This window comes from Crinia signifera, chromosome 5 (genome assembly GCF_055691185.1).
Source record: "Crinia signifera chromosome 5, ASM5569118v1, whole genome shotgun sequence".
Lineage (NCBI taxonomy): Eukaryota > Metazoa > Chordata > Amphibia > Anura > Myobatrachidae > Crinia > Crinia signifera.
In genome coordinates, this window is record NC_139221.1 from 65,735,545 (window position 1) to 65,754,689 (window position 19,145).

Below are 19,145 nucleotides of genomic sequence, written 5' to 3' on the forward strand. Positions count from 1 at the left end.
GAGCTCTGGAAATATTCACATTAACAACTGATCTTGTTAGGAAAAGTCCTTTCAAACAACAAAGTCTTAATTCATAAATATTCAAATGAGTGTCCAGCTATCCTACCGAGAGCTGCTGATATATCTAACCAGAAAAGTAAGTAATCCTTCCAGCCACTTCTGGGAAAGAAAGATGAATAAAACAAAACTATACTTGAAAGATAATAAACTATCCTGTTTCTCACAGAGCCTCAAACAATGTCACAAATACTGTATGATAAAAAAAGGAATAGTTGAGAAGACTGGATGGATTAATGATTGATTGCTAATAAATTATTTATGGTGACTCGTTTATAAATAATGTACATTGTTTAAAAAATCTTGTGTGATTGGCGCATCCTGCCATTCATTTTGTATACAGAAAAATATATCTTTTTTTTTTCTTGCATTTTGTTGTGCCATTCATATAAGATATATAGGCTTATTTATTAATAATAGGTGATGGGCTTGTGGCAGCAACAAAAACAAACAAACAGATAAACCCTTTTTTATGTAATAAAACCATCGCAGCTGAGTAATACCGCTTTTACACCGCCGCTAAAACCCGGGTTTTTCCCTTGTGGACCCGGGTCAGCGGCTGTGTAAAAGGGGTAGCCCGTGTACCTTTACACGGGACTTCTACCCAGGTCCTGACCATGGTAGAACATGGGCAGGACCTGGGTAGTGGGCAGTGTAAACGGGTATGCCGGGTCAACCGTTTACAGCTATGGGGGAAGCCCAACCTCCAAACCACAGAATCCTGCGGTCATCATGGAGGTTGGGCGGGGGCGCGCACACAGCCACCATTACTGTCTGCTGTAGTGTACAAACGACCGCGGAGGCAGCAAGGAGGTGAATGGATGCCTGTGTCTAGCATCCATTCACCTCAGGGGGGCTAGGGGGTGCATGGAGGCTGGGGACAGCCAAGCAGCTTAACTCGGGCTGGGCTTGCCCCCAGCGCGGCTATGACGTTGTGGGGTACCGGTTGGCGGATTTCCTGGTGCTCGGAGATGATGTCATTGCCAAGCATCGGCTCAGGAACCACCTCCGGCAGGGGGCGTGCCGGTGAAGTTTGCCGGGGCGGATGCCGGTGTAAAAGGTAACAAACGCCAGGTCGCACCCGGGTTGAAGCTGGGTCCAAAAACGTGGGGGCTGGCGTTTTGGTGTAAAAGGGGTATAACAGTCAGTTACCATACTCACTGCCAGTGGTAAAAGATCATTCAGTACTTTCTGGGCTCTTTTTGGAGACCGGGCCAGAACTAGGGGCATGCAAGCGGTTCTATTGCACAAAGGACTGCACAAGAGGGGGTTATTCAGACCTGATCGCTGTTTTGTGAATTTTGCGCGGCGACTGACTATCAAATGACTCCTAACTATAGATCACAGTAATGTGAGTGTTGAATAAATTAACTTGAAATAAGTAAGTACTGTATACTGTATTTCTGGATGAGAAATGCTAAAAAATTCTCATAGGAGATGTTATGCATCTAAACGTTCTCCAAAATGCTTCTCTTGTTATTAATCGTGTAAAAACCTTTAGAACTGTGTATATATGGTGCTGTATATGTTTACCTTGAAACCTCTTTCTTAAATATGTGGAGTTACTGTAGATGTACTGAGGAAGTGATCATCTACTGTCAGCCATTGTTACTAAGACTAAGGGTCATGTCATATCCGGATGATAGCTAAACAGGGTTTAAGGAGGCAGTCAATAGGTTGACACCATTAGGTTGATACCCGCATAAATTACCTATATTTTTTCTTACCTACATGCTTGTTGCCAGTGGTTATGTGTTTATTGGCAAGGATTATGTGCTCATTAGCGGGGTTATGTGCTTGATTCCAGGGGTTACATGTTTGTTGCCTGGGGTTACATATGCTCATTGCCAGGGGGTTTCTTGCTTGTTGCCAAGATAGTGGGAGATGGGTACAAGCACAATATACTGCATGTACCATGGGGGAGGCAGGAACACAGTGGCTCCTGCACTGTCTTTAGCCCCCACACCCATTGGCTTTCCTCAGTTTGGCACGCCTTAGACATACTCTCACAGTGCCAATTCACAAACAGAAGTGAATCGACAAAAGTGTACAGCTGTCTGTTAATTAGAGGCAGTATGTGACTGTGTTAATCAGTGCTCATAGGTGCCGGAACACAAGGTCATTACTGACTTTCTAAGGGAAGGGCCAGGTCCCTCAGGCAATGGGTACCACCCTGCTGCCTGCACTGGACCATTTATTCAACATTGCTCAAAATGGTCTGTGGGAAGGTTAGGGAATAACTCATTGCTGGTTTCGGCAACACTGGGCCCGTTAGTCCTTAGGGGCCCTGGTACAATGCACCTGCTACACCAATGGTCGTTCCACCTCCTCCAGCATTATACTCACCTAATCTTCAGGACTAGTCAGGAAGCTCCCAAAAATCGGAAGTCCCTCCCATCCCCCTGGAAAGGTGGGCAAATCCACCCCCTTGGTGGGTGCCGGATAACTGCCTAACAGTTGGGATTCCAACGTCAGTACTTTGACATCAGAATCTCTACTGATTAAATGCCCAACAGTCAGGATCCCAACAGACTGGGGCTATTCTCCCTTGTGGGGGTCCATGACCCCCATTGAGGGAGAATAGAACCTGTGGTGAGCGAAGCGAGCCACCAATTCCGCAGCGTGGCAAGCACACAAGGGGCTTCTCTGCGCTCGCCCCCATGTCAGAGCACCGGCAGTCAGGATACCAATGTCAGAATACTGACTTTTGGTATCCTGCTTGTCGGACCGCCATACCACACCCCCACCTCAGCTGCTCACTTAAAGAACACTAGGACAGACTGAGGGGGACCAAATAACACGATTCGCACTGAATCATATCATCATAGCCTCGCCTGCTATACAGTGCCTGTGGGTGGAGCAAGGATGACACAATTATGTAATCATGACCTGATCATCCCACCTTCCCATTGGCCACACCCCCAATACAGCAATCAGGCTTACCTTTCCAGGAGTGGGTACGTTGATAAGTATGATCTGCAGATATGTTAGCCATCAGCTGAGCTGCACAGCCAATGCTATACAGTATGTCTATAATCTATACACATGTAGTTCAATGTTAAACATCTGATATAACAGCTTAAGCATTAACAATGTTTCCTGGCATTATTGTTATTGTGAGCGACTCAGATCTCTCAAGTCTGCTAGCACAGGTAGATTCAGAGCAACTAAGCAACAGTTACTGACGTATCAGCTGGCATACAGTATATGGCGCAAGATGCTTTGCACAACCGTGATACTCTGCCACTGGTAGTGAAGTGGGTACTTGTGTACAATCATGGCTCCCACGATGTCCATCGCATAGTAAAAAATCGCATCGCATGCGATCGCATGCGATTTTTAACAGAAATGCATCCAAATGCATTGAAATTAGTATCAAACATGTTCAATGGCCCCCAAATGTCATTTTTGAGGCTGTACAACCCCCACTATCAACGCGAACCAGAAGCATGGCGAGCGCAGCGAGCCCGCGACGGGCGGTGGTACGCGTCCTATGAACATTTCATACCCCCACTATCCACGTCGGCGTGGAGTTGAGAATAGAAAGAGTGGCGAGTGCCTCTAGCCACCGAGCCCGAAGCGTGGCGAGCGCACACGGATACCTTCACAGGTATACACGTCCCCTCGCGGGCTTCACAGGTGTCCGCGTGCGCTCGCCACGCTTCGGGCTCGGTGGCTAGAGGCGCTCGCCACTCTTTCTATTCTCAACTCCACGCCGATGTGGATAGTGGGGGTATGAAAAGGTCGTAGGACGCGTACCGCTGCGCTCGCCACGCTTCGGGTTCGCGTTGATAGTGGGGGTTGTACAGCCTCAAAAATGACATTTGGGGGCCATTGAACATGTTTGATAATAATTTCAATGCATTTGGATGCATTTCTGTTAAAAATCGCATGCGATCGCATGCAATGTTAAAAAATGCTTAAAAACTGCAAAAATCACATCCCATCGCATGCCATCGCATGCCACTACATTTGGCATGCGATGGGAGCCATGAAAGTACACAAGTACCGTGAAGTGTACTTTTTTTCTAAATATTATGTATTAATCACATTGTAGCCTCACACAAAGCCACTCACAATGTACCAGGGTTGCTAGGTCACTCATTTTGTCTCATTGGAGCTAATAAAATATCCCCCAGCCACGGTAATATACCACGGCTAATTAAATCCCCCCCTTAGTCACACATAGAAATGCAAGTACAGCCCTAGTGGTCAGTGTATGCTGGCATTGTAGTTGTATAACTTTAGTGGAGAAAATACATTTTAAGAAAACAGACGCCTGGTATGGCTATAACACAAATGGGGCTATACGGCATGATGAAAGCAAAGATGTATGAGCATACATCTGTAGGTTACACTTAGGCCCTAGTTCAGTAGCATTCGGCACAAGGCGAATCGGCCATGGCTTCAGCAAGTTGTGCACTCACCGGGCCGTTCGTTGCGGGGAGGGAGGGCTGGAGGCTGTGAAGTCGCCGGACCATGGGAACGCCCATCATTTTATGGGCATCCCCATGAAAAGGCTGGGCAATGCCATGGGTACGCAGGCGGGCTGATGCCTGCCGTGGGCGGGCGGTAGACATCAGCCGCCAGCTCCGTCTTCATAGTTGCGCTCGTAAATAGAAGACAGTTTTCACTAAGGACGGAGAAATCGACCATCGAATGATTTCTCCTGCTAGCAGAGGCATGTGAGGGGGTGCGTTCTCATACACATGCCCTCGCATGGTGCCGAGGGGATTCGGCAGAAGGGGGGGCGGGGATTCGACGGGGCGACGACTCAGGTGCTCAGTAAGGTGCGCTGTTTGCATTTACCAAACTGGATTAAGGCCTTAATCCAAATGTTGGGAATTGAGAAGGTCAGAGACCGTCTGCCGTTGCTATGGCAATGTGGAATAAAAAAATATTAAACCTGCAAAACAGATTTAAATGAGAGAAAAAACTTTTTTATTCCAGGATCTGTAACTGTAACACCTCATATACAGTACAATGCCGCGACTGTATACTCTTATACTTGGGTTTACTTACTGGGCAAACACTTTTTCACTGACAAAATGGCTCTTCACCGCTTTATAAATACAGCTCTTATAGGAGAACATAATGGAGGATCGTGGAATAAAGATTTTGTTTATCTTGTCTGCTCTTTTTCTAATGCACAGAAAGAATTATATTTATTTTACTGAAATCCTGAGAGACAGATTCAGCTTCCAAAACCTCCCTATAGCATGAGGAGTCATGTAATTATTAGTATTGGCTTAACTGATTCATAAAACTGTGAGATGCGGACAAACCAGAAGGTATAAAAATACCCAGATCATTTTCATATCTAGAAGAGGAAAATAGAAATAATCATAGACAAGTCATTGCTGCTGCATGCTGGGAATTTAGTTAATAATGTGGTTATGTGTTGAATATATAGAAATAATCGTTAGAATTAAAAAAAAAAAAAAAGCACAAATATTTACTTATCATTTAACGGCTTTTCTTCACAGATAATATTTTCATTCCCTGCCGTGTCACATTTCCTCTGAGTGCTGGAGGACGGGTGTTCCTGCTTCTCAGGCGGCTCCAGTTTGCTCCGCACAGTTGATGTGTTCGCTGCTTCATCTAGAAATATAAAATAGATATATATTTAACTGTGTAAATTCTTTCTGTAAGACAAATGTTCACCCGAACGTATTCAAAGATGTGAGCATATTCTCCCTATACATTCCTCCCAAAAGTCACAATTTTTGCAGGACAGTCCCATTTCTTTGGGGATTATCCCACTGTCCCACCAATGGGGAGCAGTGTCCCGCTGGTGGGGTGGGGGGTGCAATTTGAAGGCTCAGGGTAATTGTTGTTTGGCTATGCACAGCAGTGGAGAATATCAGGTCATATCACTCTGAGCAATGCCTCTTATTGGAATACTGATTGGGAGTGGGACATGTAAAATGTTGGGAGGTATGGTCTATAGTAGAGATGTGCAGGTTTACCCGGATCTCAAAATGAGATCTTATTGGCTATCCGGCTTTCACATGTTTTGGAGCCAAAATATGTGACAGCCGATAGCCAATAAGATTCAGTTTTGAAATCCGGGTAAATATGGGTAAATCCAAACCTGCATATCTCTAGGCTGTAGGGAACACATTAGTGATGTACATGGAGCCTTGTGTTTTGCTTCTAATTTCATAGTCGTGATTTGGGTTTGGAATTCAGATTTAAAATCCAAATCTTAGGTTCTGGATTTTTTGAAAATGAATAAAAACAGACAAATCATGTAATTTATGCAATCCAAAACCATTCATATTTAAAATCCAAATGCTGAACCGCAGGAAGATCCGCACAGGGATACCTCATGAGATCTGGACTTATTCACAGACAACATTGGTTTACTTAGCTGTCCAATCAGTTGCGTATATTTGTCCCAGTTGCCCGGAGGCAAGATATATATTGGTGCTCCCCGCTACACACACACACACACACACACACACACACACACACACAACCTTATATTTTGAATACATATATACAGAGAGAGAGAACACATATTTCATTTAAACCCCTTTCATTTAAATGATTTAAAGTCTAAGCGGAGGAGCGGTTCCCCTCTTGGGAGCAGGAGCCCGGATGCAGACGACTCCATTGCCTCTCAGAGTTACGATTCTGTGTCCAATAGTAGAATGATGTGCATCTAACGTTACCACTCTTGTATGTAGTGTAAGTACGGTAGGAACATGTTAACAGTCAAAACGTTGGCACGTGAAATAAGGGTTAGGCTACATTTAGGGCAGTATTCAATGAGGCTGATTCGCCATGTTCTATGGCGAATGTGTGCAATTTTCGTGCTCTTTTTACTGAAAAACGGATTTGCCCTATTCAACAATCACCTTGCGCCGACGGCGAACAGTGAATGACGGACAATTCACCGTCTGATAGTCACTGTAATTCGCTGTGGTTTTTCAATGGGTTTTTCATTGTGATTCGCCGTGAGTGTAGTCAATGATCAGATGGCGAATTGCTTTCTAAGTGATTTTCGCCGTGTGTCACCGTGTAGCAATCGCCATCTTTTTAAGGTGAACTGAACTGTGATCTTTTAAAATAAAGGAATTTTTTTATTATTTGGTGCAGTGGTTCCCAAACTGTGTGCCGCGGCTCCCTGGGGTGCCTCGGGACACTTGCAGGGGTGCCTCGGGTTGGACATCCAGCACCAATTCAAATTATTTATTATCAATGATTTATGGACAAAACCAGTGCTGGTGGCTGCCAATCATAAAATATGTGTACAAACAGATTCTGCCCTTTACCACATAACGGAACCTAAGAGGCGCATATAAACAGAATATATTTAATTTTATATATATATATATATATATATATATATTGTTTTGGGCCTAGGGGTGCCTTGGAAAACTCATAACAGCCAGCAGGGGGCCGAGCGCCGAGATATTCATATATTCACTGCTACCGCTCATTACATATGCCGAGCAGGAGCAGTGCAGCTGCTCCCTACCCCAGTCCCCTGCCAGCTCTCCCGAGGGGCAGCTTCCATCTCCCTGCCTGCCACCGTCCCCCGGCTCCCTGTGGCGTTCGGCGAAGGGGTTAAAATTCTCCGTCAGGGGCAGCGAGCCCCTGCAGCATTGAATACAGCGACAGGGAGGGCTGGCAGTGAATGCTCCAGCACTCTGGAACACAGCAACTGTGCAGCGAATTCGCAGGATTCCCTGCACATGCCGAAAATCCTCATTGAATACTGCCCTTAGGCTTAAGGTTAGGCTGATGTGAATGGCCATATATTTAATGTAAATGCTATGGATATGAGTATATATAAATAACTATTTATAATAATAATAATTATTATTATTTTTGCTATAGTTTTTGGCTAAAAGATCAGTGTTGACATTGTGACATTAGAAAATGCTGACATCATGTCAGTGTTGACAATCAGCACATCATACTTCACTCGCTAAAACAGATAAACAATTGTATACTGCCATTAATGTGCAGGATTGAATCTGCGCAGTGTTGCATGTTTGTTATTAATGCCAGCTGGAAACTTACATCTTGCTTTATCACCAACATTATTCTTTTTTTTAAACAAAGCATTTGTATCTAAAAGTAATCCTAATGACGCTGTGATCTTTCCAATTTTAAAGTATGCTATTCAATATTTTATAGAAACCTTTTAATATTTGATAATGCACCATATTGTCATGGGAACCAATTAAAAACTGTTTATAGCTTTGTGTATGTGGCTATACTTTATGAACATTCAATAATGACAAGAAAGAATAAAAAAGAAGCTGTGAGGAACGCAAAGCCAGAAAGATGAAAAGAACCACACAGAGCCCTGGGAAAGCATCAGTGTTACACTAAGACATTGAGGACGGGATGGCTGCTTTGGGTACAGACAGGTAGATGTGTTAGACAAGTGTTCTATAAAGTCACATAAACAAAGGCTGTGTTATCGCTGCAGATTCCCATTGGGAAGAAATACAAAAATAAAATTGTCAGTTTTGTCAGGGCGGATTCTCAGCTATACAGTGTAAAAGAAGTGCAGAAGTCACAGTCATTCCGAAGGTTTACCCAATATTCATTAATCAATGTATAAAGAGGTAATATTGCACTAGGGGCAAGATTCAGGTTATGTAAACTCCATGGTCTACGTAATAATCCAATATTTGTGGGTCTGCACAGGCACAAGACCAATTCTGCACATTTGAAGAATGGATTCTGAATTATCACTCACTGCGCCGCTCAGACGCAGCATTATAGGCATGCTGGTGCATTTGAAGGACAGCAATGGGGTGTGTTGTACAAAACAGGCTTCATCCCAATATTTCATGCATGTCGAGATCAGGCTCTGCGTCGGATGGTTCCAATGGTCAGTCGAAGTAAGCTTCGCTGTCACCTGACACCTCCTGCTGCATTTGCATTTTATTTTGTATGGTATTACACAGCTGCTTCCCTGTGACTGTGCAGGGGGGTAGTTGAACGCATTGTTACCTTATGTTGGTGGTAAATCAACTAAAGGCAGAGAGCAACTGGACTTAGTACCATCTATTAGAGAAATAGTAATGTATATATAATTCTCAGGTAAGCAGGTATTCAGATAATAGCATACTCGCTGACACTCTGGCTGCCCCCACTGGGAGCTGGCAAGCAGGTTGGCACAGCAGGCAGGATCAGAGGACAGAGTGTGTGAGCGCATCATTTTGGCGTGAATCACATCATAGACCAATGTAGACCATTGCTGGGGGGGGGGGGGTGTATTATGGAAATGTAGGAAAACTAACAATAAATCAAGGAATCTAAAAAGGAAAGGGTGTGGTATGGTGGCCCGACAGTCGGGGATCCGATAGTCAGTATACCAACATCGGAATCCTGACTGCTGGTACTCCGACAGGGGGGCTAGTGCTGCGCTTGCCACAGGGTCTATTCTTTCTCTGTGGGGATCATGGACCCCCACGAGTGGAAATAGCCCTTGTCAATCAGGATCCCCACTGTTGGGCATTTAAACATTCGGCATTCCGATGTCTGTGTGATAAACCACAATTGAAATGGTAGAAACAGTAGAAAACTGCGGACATATTGGTCCAGATAATTTGTTAAATTGCACACTTTAGCAGCTGCCATACAATTCTATGGGGGCTACTTCTACAAATGAAAATGTGGGAACCACTGCAGATATCAGTAAGAGGGTAATAGTAATAATTATTTGGGACCAGGCTATTGGAATATGTTAATATTAGAAGGGACAAGGCTCGATCCTTTGCAACATTTTCCAGATCCAAATAGAAGTTGATCGTCCTCATCCCTCTGTCGGATTCACGTGAGAGTGATATACCACCAGCAGTGGCGTAAGTTCATCCCATTTCCCCGGAGGCAAGGAAAGTACTGGTGCCCCCCCCAAATAGCTCATTCAGTAAGGTGTCTGTCTCCAGTAAGGTCATGGGTCTAATACAGGGTGTGACACTTGCAAAAATGATGTTAGAAGGGGGAGTCAGCCACATTAGCAATATCAACTGCATTCAATTAACTGATTCAAACTCAAAGGGAAGGAGAGGTGACCCCTTGGGAGCAGGAGCCCGGCGGCAGATGACTCCATTGCCTCCCAGAGTTCTGCCTCTGACCACCAGCCAATCAGCTCTACTTGTCATTTCACAGGCTGTGTGAAAAATGACAGGTAGGAGCTGATTGGTTGGTGGCTTATCACTCTTCATTTTATCACTTTTCAGGGCTTAGTACATCTTGCCCTAAGTCTTGCTGTGGGTGGAGCTGGGGGGAGGCTGCTATGGGGAACAACTATCGGGGACTACTAAGGGGCATTACTAAGGGGCTGAGGGAAGGCTGATATGGAGGCTGCTACTAAGGGGCTGTTGTGGGGGACTACTAAATTATTAAAAAAGAAAATATAAAAAAATATATAACTTTATTTTACTGCAGGGGTACTGTGAAGGGTGCCATATCAGTCCAGGGGTGCTGCGCAGTGTGCCCTATAAGTCCAGGGGTTCTGCCAAGTGTGCCGCATAATTCCAGGGGTGCTGCCATGTGTGCCGTCTAATTCAATGGGTGCTGCCCTGTGTCTACTGTATCAGTTCAGGGGTGCTGCTATGTCTGCTGTATTCAGTCCAGGGGTGCTGCTAAGCTGCTTAATTAGCACCTTTTGTTTTTTTATTATCACTGTATACCATTGAGTAAATAAATTGTCTTCTTTTAATGTACTGTAACTATTAAGTACCATTGCAAATATAGTTTATAGTTAATAATAATAATAATAATAATAATAATAATATTTCATTTTTAAACCTATTTTGATTTGATATTTACTGTATATAAAGTGTGGGCCAGAAATAGCTATTGTCTGTGTGTGTTTGTAGTTCTGTTCTACAAAACCCTGTGAGCACCACCAATCCTATGCGATCTCGCAGTCTCGTTATTTAACAAGCCCTCGCATTGGTTAATTTCCTGGTCTTCAGTTATTTCTTACAAAATCACTAATAGGGTTATAACTTTTCTTTGCTTTGCAATCACTATTTGTTATACCGGTCCCGGTGAACCCCAGATCTTTTAATATTATTTTCACAAAGGAGAAAACATGATAGGGAATAGTTTTGTGTTGCATTGGATGTGCGCGATAATAACAATAGATAATGGTTATTTGTAGTGGCGACTCAAAAGGTGGGGCTGCAGCACTTATTTCTCTAACAAAGTGCAGGACGAACCAAGATTAAGAGGTCTATTCATAAAGGTACTAAAGAGCTTTTGTCATGCTAGCAGGAGAAATAAGTTCTTACCATCAATGAAAAGCTGAAACGCCTCACACATAATGGAAGTGCTAGCCCCATAGGTTACAATTCGCACTTCCTCAATTTAAAGAATATATATATATATATATATATATATATATATATATATATATATATATATATATATATATATATATAGTGACAAGAAAGCACATACAGTGGATAAGATTAAGGGGGGGATTCTCTAAGAATCTCCGCCCCCCTTCGCCGCCCCATCGCATATTTAATTATCGCATATGCTGTAACATATGCGATAATTAAGGCAAAGGACAGCTCTTGCGTTAAGAGCTGTCCTTTGCGGTGAGAGTCGCCAGGTCCCAGCAGGTCCCGGCGGCTCTCCCCTCCCTCCCACACCCGGCGCTGGTGCTGCTGCGCCGGGCTCTCCTCCTCCCTGCACCCGGAAGATGATCAGTGCAGGGAGGAGGTCACAGGTCCGGGCAGCACTGCGCTGTGCTGCCCGGACACAGGTGAGGGGGCGATGCGGGGCGGCGGGGGGTCGGCACGGGGCGGCGGAGGGTTGCGGTAGAAGCCTATTGGCTTCTATGGGGCATCGCTTGATTTTTCTGGCGATGCCCCCCGCCCGGCGGGGGATGCTTACAGCATCCCAAAATGCGGTAAAAACCCGATAACGGGGTTTTTACCGCATTTTTAGCTTAGAGAATCCCGCCCTGAGTCTTGGTCTTTATTTTGTAGCAGTTACGCAGCATACCAGGTAAATATCATAGGCAAGGATGATTACAGCATTGCAGCATACAGGTGTCACAGCATAGTACAAACTCCTCAGTATATTCCAGAGGTCCCTACCATAGCCCACACCCCCGGGCTATCACCTGGGCGGCTATTCCACCATCAGGATCAATTACCTCCAGCCCTGGAAACACTTATATCAGGTAAGCAGAGGTGATGCTAATCAGCCCAACCCTGATCACATCAAATCAGATCAAATATATGTATTTCAACTGTAGGCAAATCTCCCACATCCCATCCACTTCCTAGTGTAAATCCAAAGGCCTCTTCTCTATCCTCATCCAGCTTGATCTGTTGGCTGCCTTTGACACTGTTGAAAACCCTCTCCTGCTCAACACCCTCCGCTCCTTTGGCATCACTGGCACGGTCTTCTCCTGGTTCACCTCATACCTCTCCGATCGCTCCTTCTCCGTCTCCACTCCGAGCTCCTCCTCTCCTACTACCCCACAGCCAGTCGGTGTTCCCCAAGGGTCAGTCCTTGGCCCTCTCCTCTTCTCCCTCTACACCACCTCTTTGGGCACCCTCATCAGCTCCTATGGTTTTCATTACCACCTTTATGCTGATGATACCCTAATCTATCTCTCCTACCCCGACTTATCCCCATCACTCCTGTCCAAGGTCTCCGAATGCCTCACGGCCATCTCAGCCTGGATGACCCAACGCTTCCTGAAACTAAACATGGCTAAAACTGAACTTCTAATCTTCCATCCCCCGAACATCCCCTCTTCTCCCACTATCTCCATCAGCATTGGTGAAACCGAGATCACGTCCACCGACCAAACGCGCTGCCTCGGTGTCATCATTGACTCCTCCCTCTCTTTCACCCCCCACATTCGTGCTCTCTCACAGTCTTGCCGCTTTCACCTACGCAACATCTCACGCATCAGACCATTCCTCTCCACTGACGCGACCAAAATTCTCATTCACTCTCTTGTCATCTCCCGCCTTGACTACTGCAACATCCTTCTCTCTGGGCTACCTCTCACCCGCCTCGCACCTCTCCAATCCATTCTTAACGCTGCTGCTAGGCTCATCTTCCTCTCCCGCCGCTCTACCTCCGCATCCCCCCTCTGTCTATCTCTTCACTGGCTCCCCATTCCTTTCCGAGATCTCTTTAAACTCCTCACCACCACCTACAAGGCTCTCTCCTCCTCCACAGCTCCCTACCTCTCTTCACTGATCTCTATCCACACTCCCTCCCGTCCTCTTCGCTCCATCGCTGACCGCCGACTGACCTCTCACCTAATCACCTCCTCCCACTCCCGTGTCCAAGATTTCTCTCGGGCTGCCCCCCTGCACTGGAACAACCTCCCGCCACCCATCAGGCTATCTGATTCCCTTACCTCCATTAAGCGCTCCCTCAAAACCCACTTTTTTCGACTAGCCTATCCCTCCTCCTAACCTCTTTTGATCCTCCTATCCTGCCTCCGTTCCTACTTAGCCTATTGTATTTCGTTCGTCCACCCACCTATTTTTAGTATGTTAACTCTTATGAGCAGGGCCCTCCTTCCTCACGTACTCACCCTACCTCATTACCTCACCTGTGCTCCTGTCCTGTTCTTCCCTTCCTCTACTTCATCTTCAGTCTCCTTGACAATTTTGACACCTACTTCTGAACTGATGCTGATTTTATTTCTACCAGCTATACCCCTATTTATACTGTATCTTTCAACACACCCTGTACGTTACCTTGTAATTTTTTTTATTGTTTGCTATGTACGGCGCTGCGGACACTTTGCGGCGCCTTATAAATAAACGTACTACTACTACTAGTGTAGCAGGCACAATGGGTGGAAGGGCGGGGCTAAGTGACAAGAATTGTGGCATTGGCCCACCCCCTAACCTCAGACCTGTGAATAGCAGCAGTTTGCTCGGTTTTGGCGCAGGGCCTATGGGCTTCTCTTCACATCACTGTTGTGTGAGGGACCCAACACAGATCCCTCTCAGCATGCCCCCCACAGCCTACAGCATCGTTAGAAATGAGGCAGTCCAGGCAGCTGCGGGGATTGCAAAGGGAAGCTCTTATCGGGAGAGCTGCCCTTTGCATTTTGCATCGCCTATTTATATATGATGTACCGCCGCTGCTTAGTACTGTACATGCCGTCCTCTGTCTCTGGAAACAGAAAATGTAGGCAAATATGATTAACAGAACCATGTTTACTGTGTATGTAAGTGGCAAGCTGTGACACCACCCATTTTTGGTTAGACTGCAGGGGGTGGGGTGGGCGGTTAGGTAAGACACTTATATGGGAGGTGTAAGGGTAAAGGTGCCCACACACTAGAAAGATGTGCGCATAAATTAGCCTTGAAATCTTTTTTCCGTCCTGGGCAAAAGATTTCAGGCAAGCGCACATCTTTACCAAAGATTTTTCTTAAGATCCCCTGTGCTTTCCTATGGATCTTTTGTTAAATCTTCTGATCTTTTGTGCAGCACGTAAGATCAGAAGATTAATCTAAAGATCCACGGGAGCGCGCATCGGACAAAAATCGGCCAATTTTCATCCGATTATCGGTAAACATCGGATGAGATATCGGACGATATATCGGAAATCGTCCAATCGGCCCAAAAATCGGTCTAGTGTGTGGGCACCTTAATGGGCCCTACACACATAGCAATGTGTGTAGGGCGACCTAGCTATGCTAGGTCGGGCTGTGCTGCGCCGCTATCGCATAGCACACAGAGCTGACAGCCCACACACAGAGCGAGCTGTCAGCTTTGTGTGCTAAGCGAGCAGACGGCGCCAGTGTTCTCCGGTGGGAGAACCCTGCCGATGCCGAGATTGATGGACACTGTCCATCAATCTCGGCCAGCGTTAAAGACATGCGGGGATGTGCTCTGCTGCCGATATAGCCCCCACACATACACCGATGTGAGGGCATTTGCTAAGCGACTTTGCCAAACTAAGCAAAATCGCTTAGAAAATGCCTTAATATCGGCATGTGTGTAGGCCGTATAAGGCTGAGGTACGGGGGGTTAGGTTAAGGTGGCATGATATAGGGGTTAGGATTAGACACTATTGGGGAGGGTTAGGCTGGGTTTGTGTATGTTATGGTTAGGCTGCTGCAAGCAATGGTTAGGGTGAGGGAAGCAAGGGGTGTTGGTTGGGGTAAATATATTATTCAAAGAGTCTTTTTGTTGATGGAATCTCAACTGCCGCATCCCCACCATCAGGATATTGTATATATCTCCTTGAAAACAATTCATTGGGACAGGGTCCGGGAATGAGTTAAACAAGTAAAGCATTCTGTGATGTGCTGCACATTAGGTAATATATAAAAACAACTGTAAATAAAAGACGATTATTTCTTACTATTATGGATTCCATTGTAGCTGGGCCTGTATGGTATGGTGAAGGATAAGACCTTACAAATTTGCTGAACTGTTAATTTCTTATGTTTGTTATTTTTTATTTTAGGTGATATAATAATTTCATGGGTATATGCGGGATGAAAGTGATTCACATTTCCTGGCCAGCGTACTATGACGAACCTCATCACAGCGTTTCAGAGCTAGCCTGTTCCCTTGGGCAAACAGCAAAATTGTGCCAAAGCCGGAGAATGAGCACTATAATCATTTATTTCTGCAATGTCGGAATATGAAGCTGGGAATTCTGACTGTAAGGAATCTGGACGGCAGCTTCACGTCCTTCATGCATTGCTGGGGAGATTCCTATAATCGGACAAATCTCGGCATATTCAAAGCCACACCTAATAGGAATAGTCAAATCCATCATCTACATTCTCTGTATGAGAGCCCCAAACAATTTAAGGAACAGAGACATTAGGTAGAAAATATATTACGATTTACATACAGCTGGTGCAGGTGAACGCCCAGCCTTTTGAAAACGTTGTGAGTTCGATGCCTGCTCTGAGCCAGCGCCCACTCCCTTTTCGGCCATCTCCGTCGGAAATAAAAGTCAGTGGGGACTGACTTTTAATTGCAAACGTTAAAAAAAATCATTTGATGGTCATGGACCTTCAAATGAATTTTCACACCCGTGCGACCGCATGCGAAGGGCTGTGTTGCATACAGGGGGGGGTCATCATTTGGCCGGCTGGCAGCGTTTACTTGTTCGCTAGGATGCGAACACACTTGGCCTAGCAAACAGGTCTGAATCAGCCCATAGTGCAGTTTTGCCCATAGGCAGACGAGTATTCATCTTTAGGTGCAGCAGCTTTGGCATGTATGGCATATGTGCCTGGTTCATTATCAGCATCATTTACACCTTGCCTAGGTGAAAGACATACTCCTCCAAAACCAGTGTTCACTTATGTGCCGGTCTTGGCTATGTAATGTAAAGAATCAGGGCTTCAAGTGGTCCTGGGCAGGTGGTGGAACTCATTTCCCTCTGCCACCTTTTGCTATGCCTAGGCCTAGATGCTTAGCGGGGGTCCCAGGGAGGTATGTAGAGGTAGTGGGCTCTCTGCCTCCCAGAGATATGCCCCATGTACCTCAATTGAGACGGACGGCAGTGCGTCGGCGGCCTTGGTTGGGCTCGGCGGCTTGTGGTCGAGGCCATTCTCTGTGGCGTGCTGAGATACGCATCCTCTCTGGCTCACCCTTGGGGTCTGGGCAGGCTGCGCAACACTCCTGTATGGTACCGCCACAGGGGAAGGGTCCCCTCATATAGTCATTCATGATAGCAGTAACATTATAGGCTCCATCAGGCGTAGGAGGCCTCGGGCTGCGTCAGGTCAGGATAGCGTGAGTGCTGTATCGGGATCGCGCAGGGTTGTGAGGGGAGCTCTGGCTGCAGTCTAATGCCGCGCATATACGGTGTGACTGACATGTGCAATGCGATGCTCGCTCCCGTGCAAATCACATCATACAGCACATAAAGTATGTGCTACACATACTTTTTGAACTAGATCGCATCATATCTAGTTCAAAACGCAGGGTGTTTTAGCACATCACATTAGTTTTGAACTAGATGCGATGCAATGTAGTTCAGAACGTGCAGTGCGCATGGTGTATAGGTGGCATTACTCCTAGATCTGGATGCTGCCGGGAGTCAGGAGGAGGAGGATTTGCCCCGCTCTAGGAGAAGCAGGGGGATCATTTTTTTTTTTATTATTATTATTATTCAATAGTTTTTTATGGATTTTTCTCAAGCAAGCATAAAACAATAAAAAACATAAGCAAAACATATGTTTTCGAATGAATATTAAAGAAAGACATGCTACTGTATAACGTAATACAACATAGGCATTGGCATATAGACAGTGTATATACTGTAGGTATTCCGCGATATACAGGTTGAGTATCCCGTATCCGAAAAAAAAAATGTTTTTTGCTAAAAACTCACTGGGGACATTTGTAACAGCACTACTGGTGACATGATATGTAACTGGCACTATATGGCACTATATATGTGCAAGAAAATGATTGCTTGGCATTCAAAATCAATATCTGAGATAGTACACAAATTTAGTTTCATATTTTGAAACCTTGTTTTTTGAACAAATAAAATATATTTGTGTGCATTTCATGTGGTAATAAAATATATATGTGTGTATGTTATGTGTTTATACAGCATAAATGTAAGATACTTCAAAATACATCATTTAAATATTAAAATATTCCGAAATACGGAATAATCCGCTATCCAAAATTCTCCTGGTCCCGAGCATTTTGGATACGGGATACTCAACCTGTACTGTATGTGTCATAAAACTCATGTCAGGGGAATAATAACAGCATAGTCAAGTATGTGAGAGCCAACATTTAAAGTGAGTTGGTGTGTGGAGAGTCCAACCATCTATCCCATATATTGTGAAATTTATTCTCTGGGCGTCTAGCCATATATATATATGTCATTTTCATGTGCAATAGTATCATTGACCAAGGATTTCCAGGTAAGCAGGGGGGATCTTAGAGCACATACTGTATATACATGCATGTTGTTATCATGGATGTATGTAATATATGTGCTGGATCGATCCCCCAGGGATTGCCAGAGCTGATTGCATTGAGCGCCTTGTGGCACTCATGAATCAGCATAAAGCATTACATAGTTAAACCATGACAAAGCAAGCCCTTGGCACATGTATTGCATACAGATGAAGCCATGCTTACTCAATCAGAGAGTTCCATCTTGGCATTCACCAAGAATGGGACACAGTGCATGTGAGACGATTGAACGCCCCATTTGCGACAATGGGACGTGCATGTGTAACACGCTCACATGTCCATGAATAAGAACGACTCAGTGGGTTGAATAAGTGCGGTACCATCTGTACATGATAACATGTACGTGCTCTATCACCCCCCCCCCCCTCCCCCCACCTCTGCACTCCTTGGTCAGGACATATGTGGCTTCCCAGCAGTCATTCATCTGTATGTATGCTGTTAAAAAGTAGTTGTGTTCTTTTTATGGGGGTTATTCGGGTTCACTCTCAAAGGCACAATCACTCTCTAATGGACAAAACCATATGCACTGCAGGTGGGGCTGATGTAACATGTGCAGAGAGAGTTACATTTGGGGGTTTTATTGTTTCTTTATTTTTACACTGCAATATAGATATCAGTTTGAAGTACAAACCCCACCCAAATCTAACTCTCTCTGCACATGTTACATCTGCCCCAACTGCAGTGCATATGGTTTTGTCCATTAGATAGTAATTGTGCCTTTGCGAGTGAAGCAGAATAACTCCCTATGACCTGTGCCCTCCTGTGATACATCCAAATAAAGCAATGGATACATTGTGGTTGTGTAGCTGCAAATACAGGACTAATGTTTATATATTTACACTTACTGTTCCCTCAAAGTGTCATGATTAGGCGTTCTCCATTGGCAAGGGTTATATTTAACAAACGAAATACTGTAGTTACAGAACGAAAATTACCTTGTTTTTTTAAGTTAAATTTTCTCATGGCCAGCACCAATCCTCCGGATAATTCTTGTTTTCCTTTGAGTATAAAACAAAATAAATAAAGTGAAATCAGACTATGTAAATACATTTTATTGACACAGCGCTGTTATATTTCATTGGTATTTGTGGCAAATGAAAAACATTAATCAGTTCCCACGTACAGCTTTTTACCTGTGCACCAAAATG

General features: G+C 44.9%; 1 protein-coding gene across 2 annotated transcripts in view; it reads right to left on the reverse strand.

The window, feature by feature from the left end:
* CNGB3 (cyclic nucleotide gated channel subunit beta 3) overlaps positions 1-19,145 on the reverse strand; it is a 177,135-nt gene that overhangs the window by 148,477 nt on the left and 9,513 nt on the right. For both annotated transcript variants that reach the window (XM_083187382.1, XM_083187381.1), the window contains exons 2-3: positions 18,933-18,995; positions 5,517-5,658 (exon numbers count right to left, since the gene is read on the reverse strand). In XM_083187382.1, the coding sequence (XP_083043508.1) occupies positions 5,517-5,658; positions 18,933-18,960 (170 nt within the window). In that variant the 5' untranslated portion in view covers positions 18,961-18,995. The remainder of the gene's footprint in view (positions 1-5,516; positions 5,659-18,932; positions 18,996-19,145) is intronic.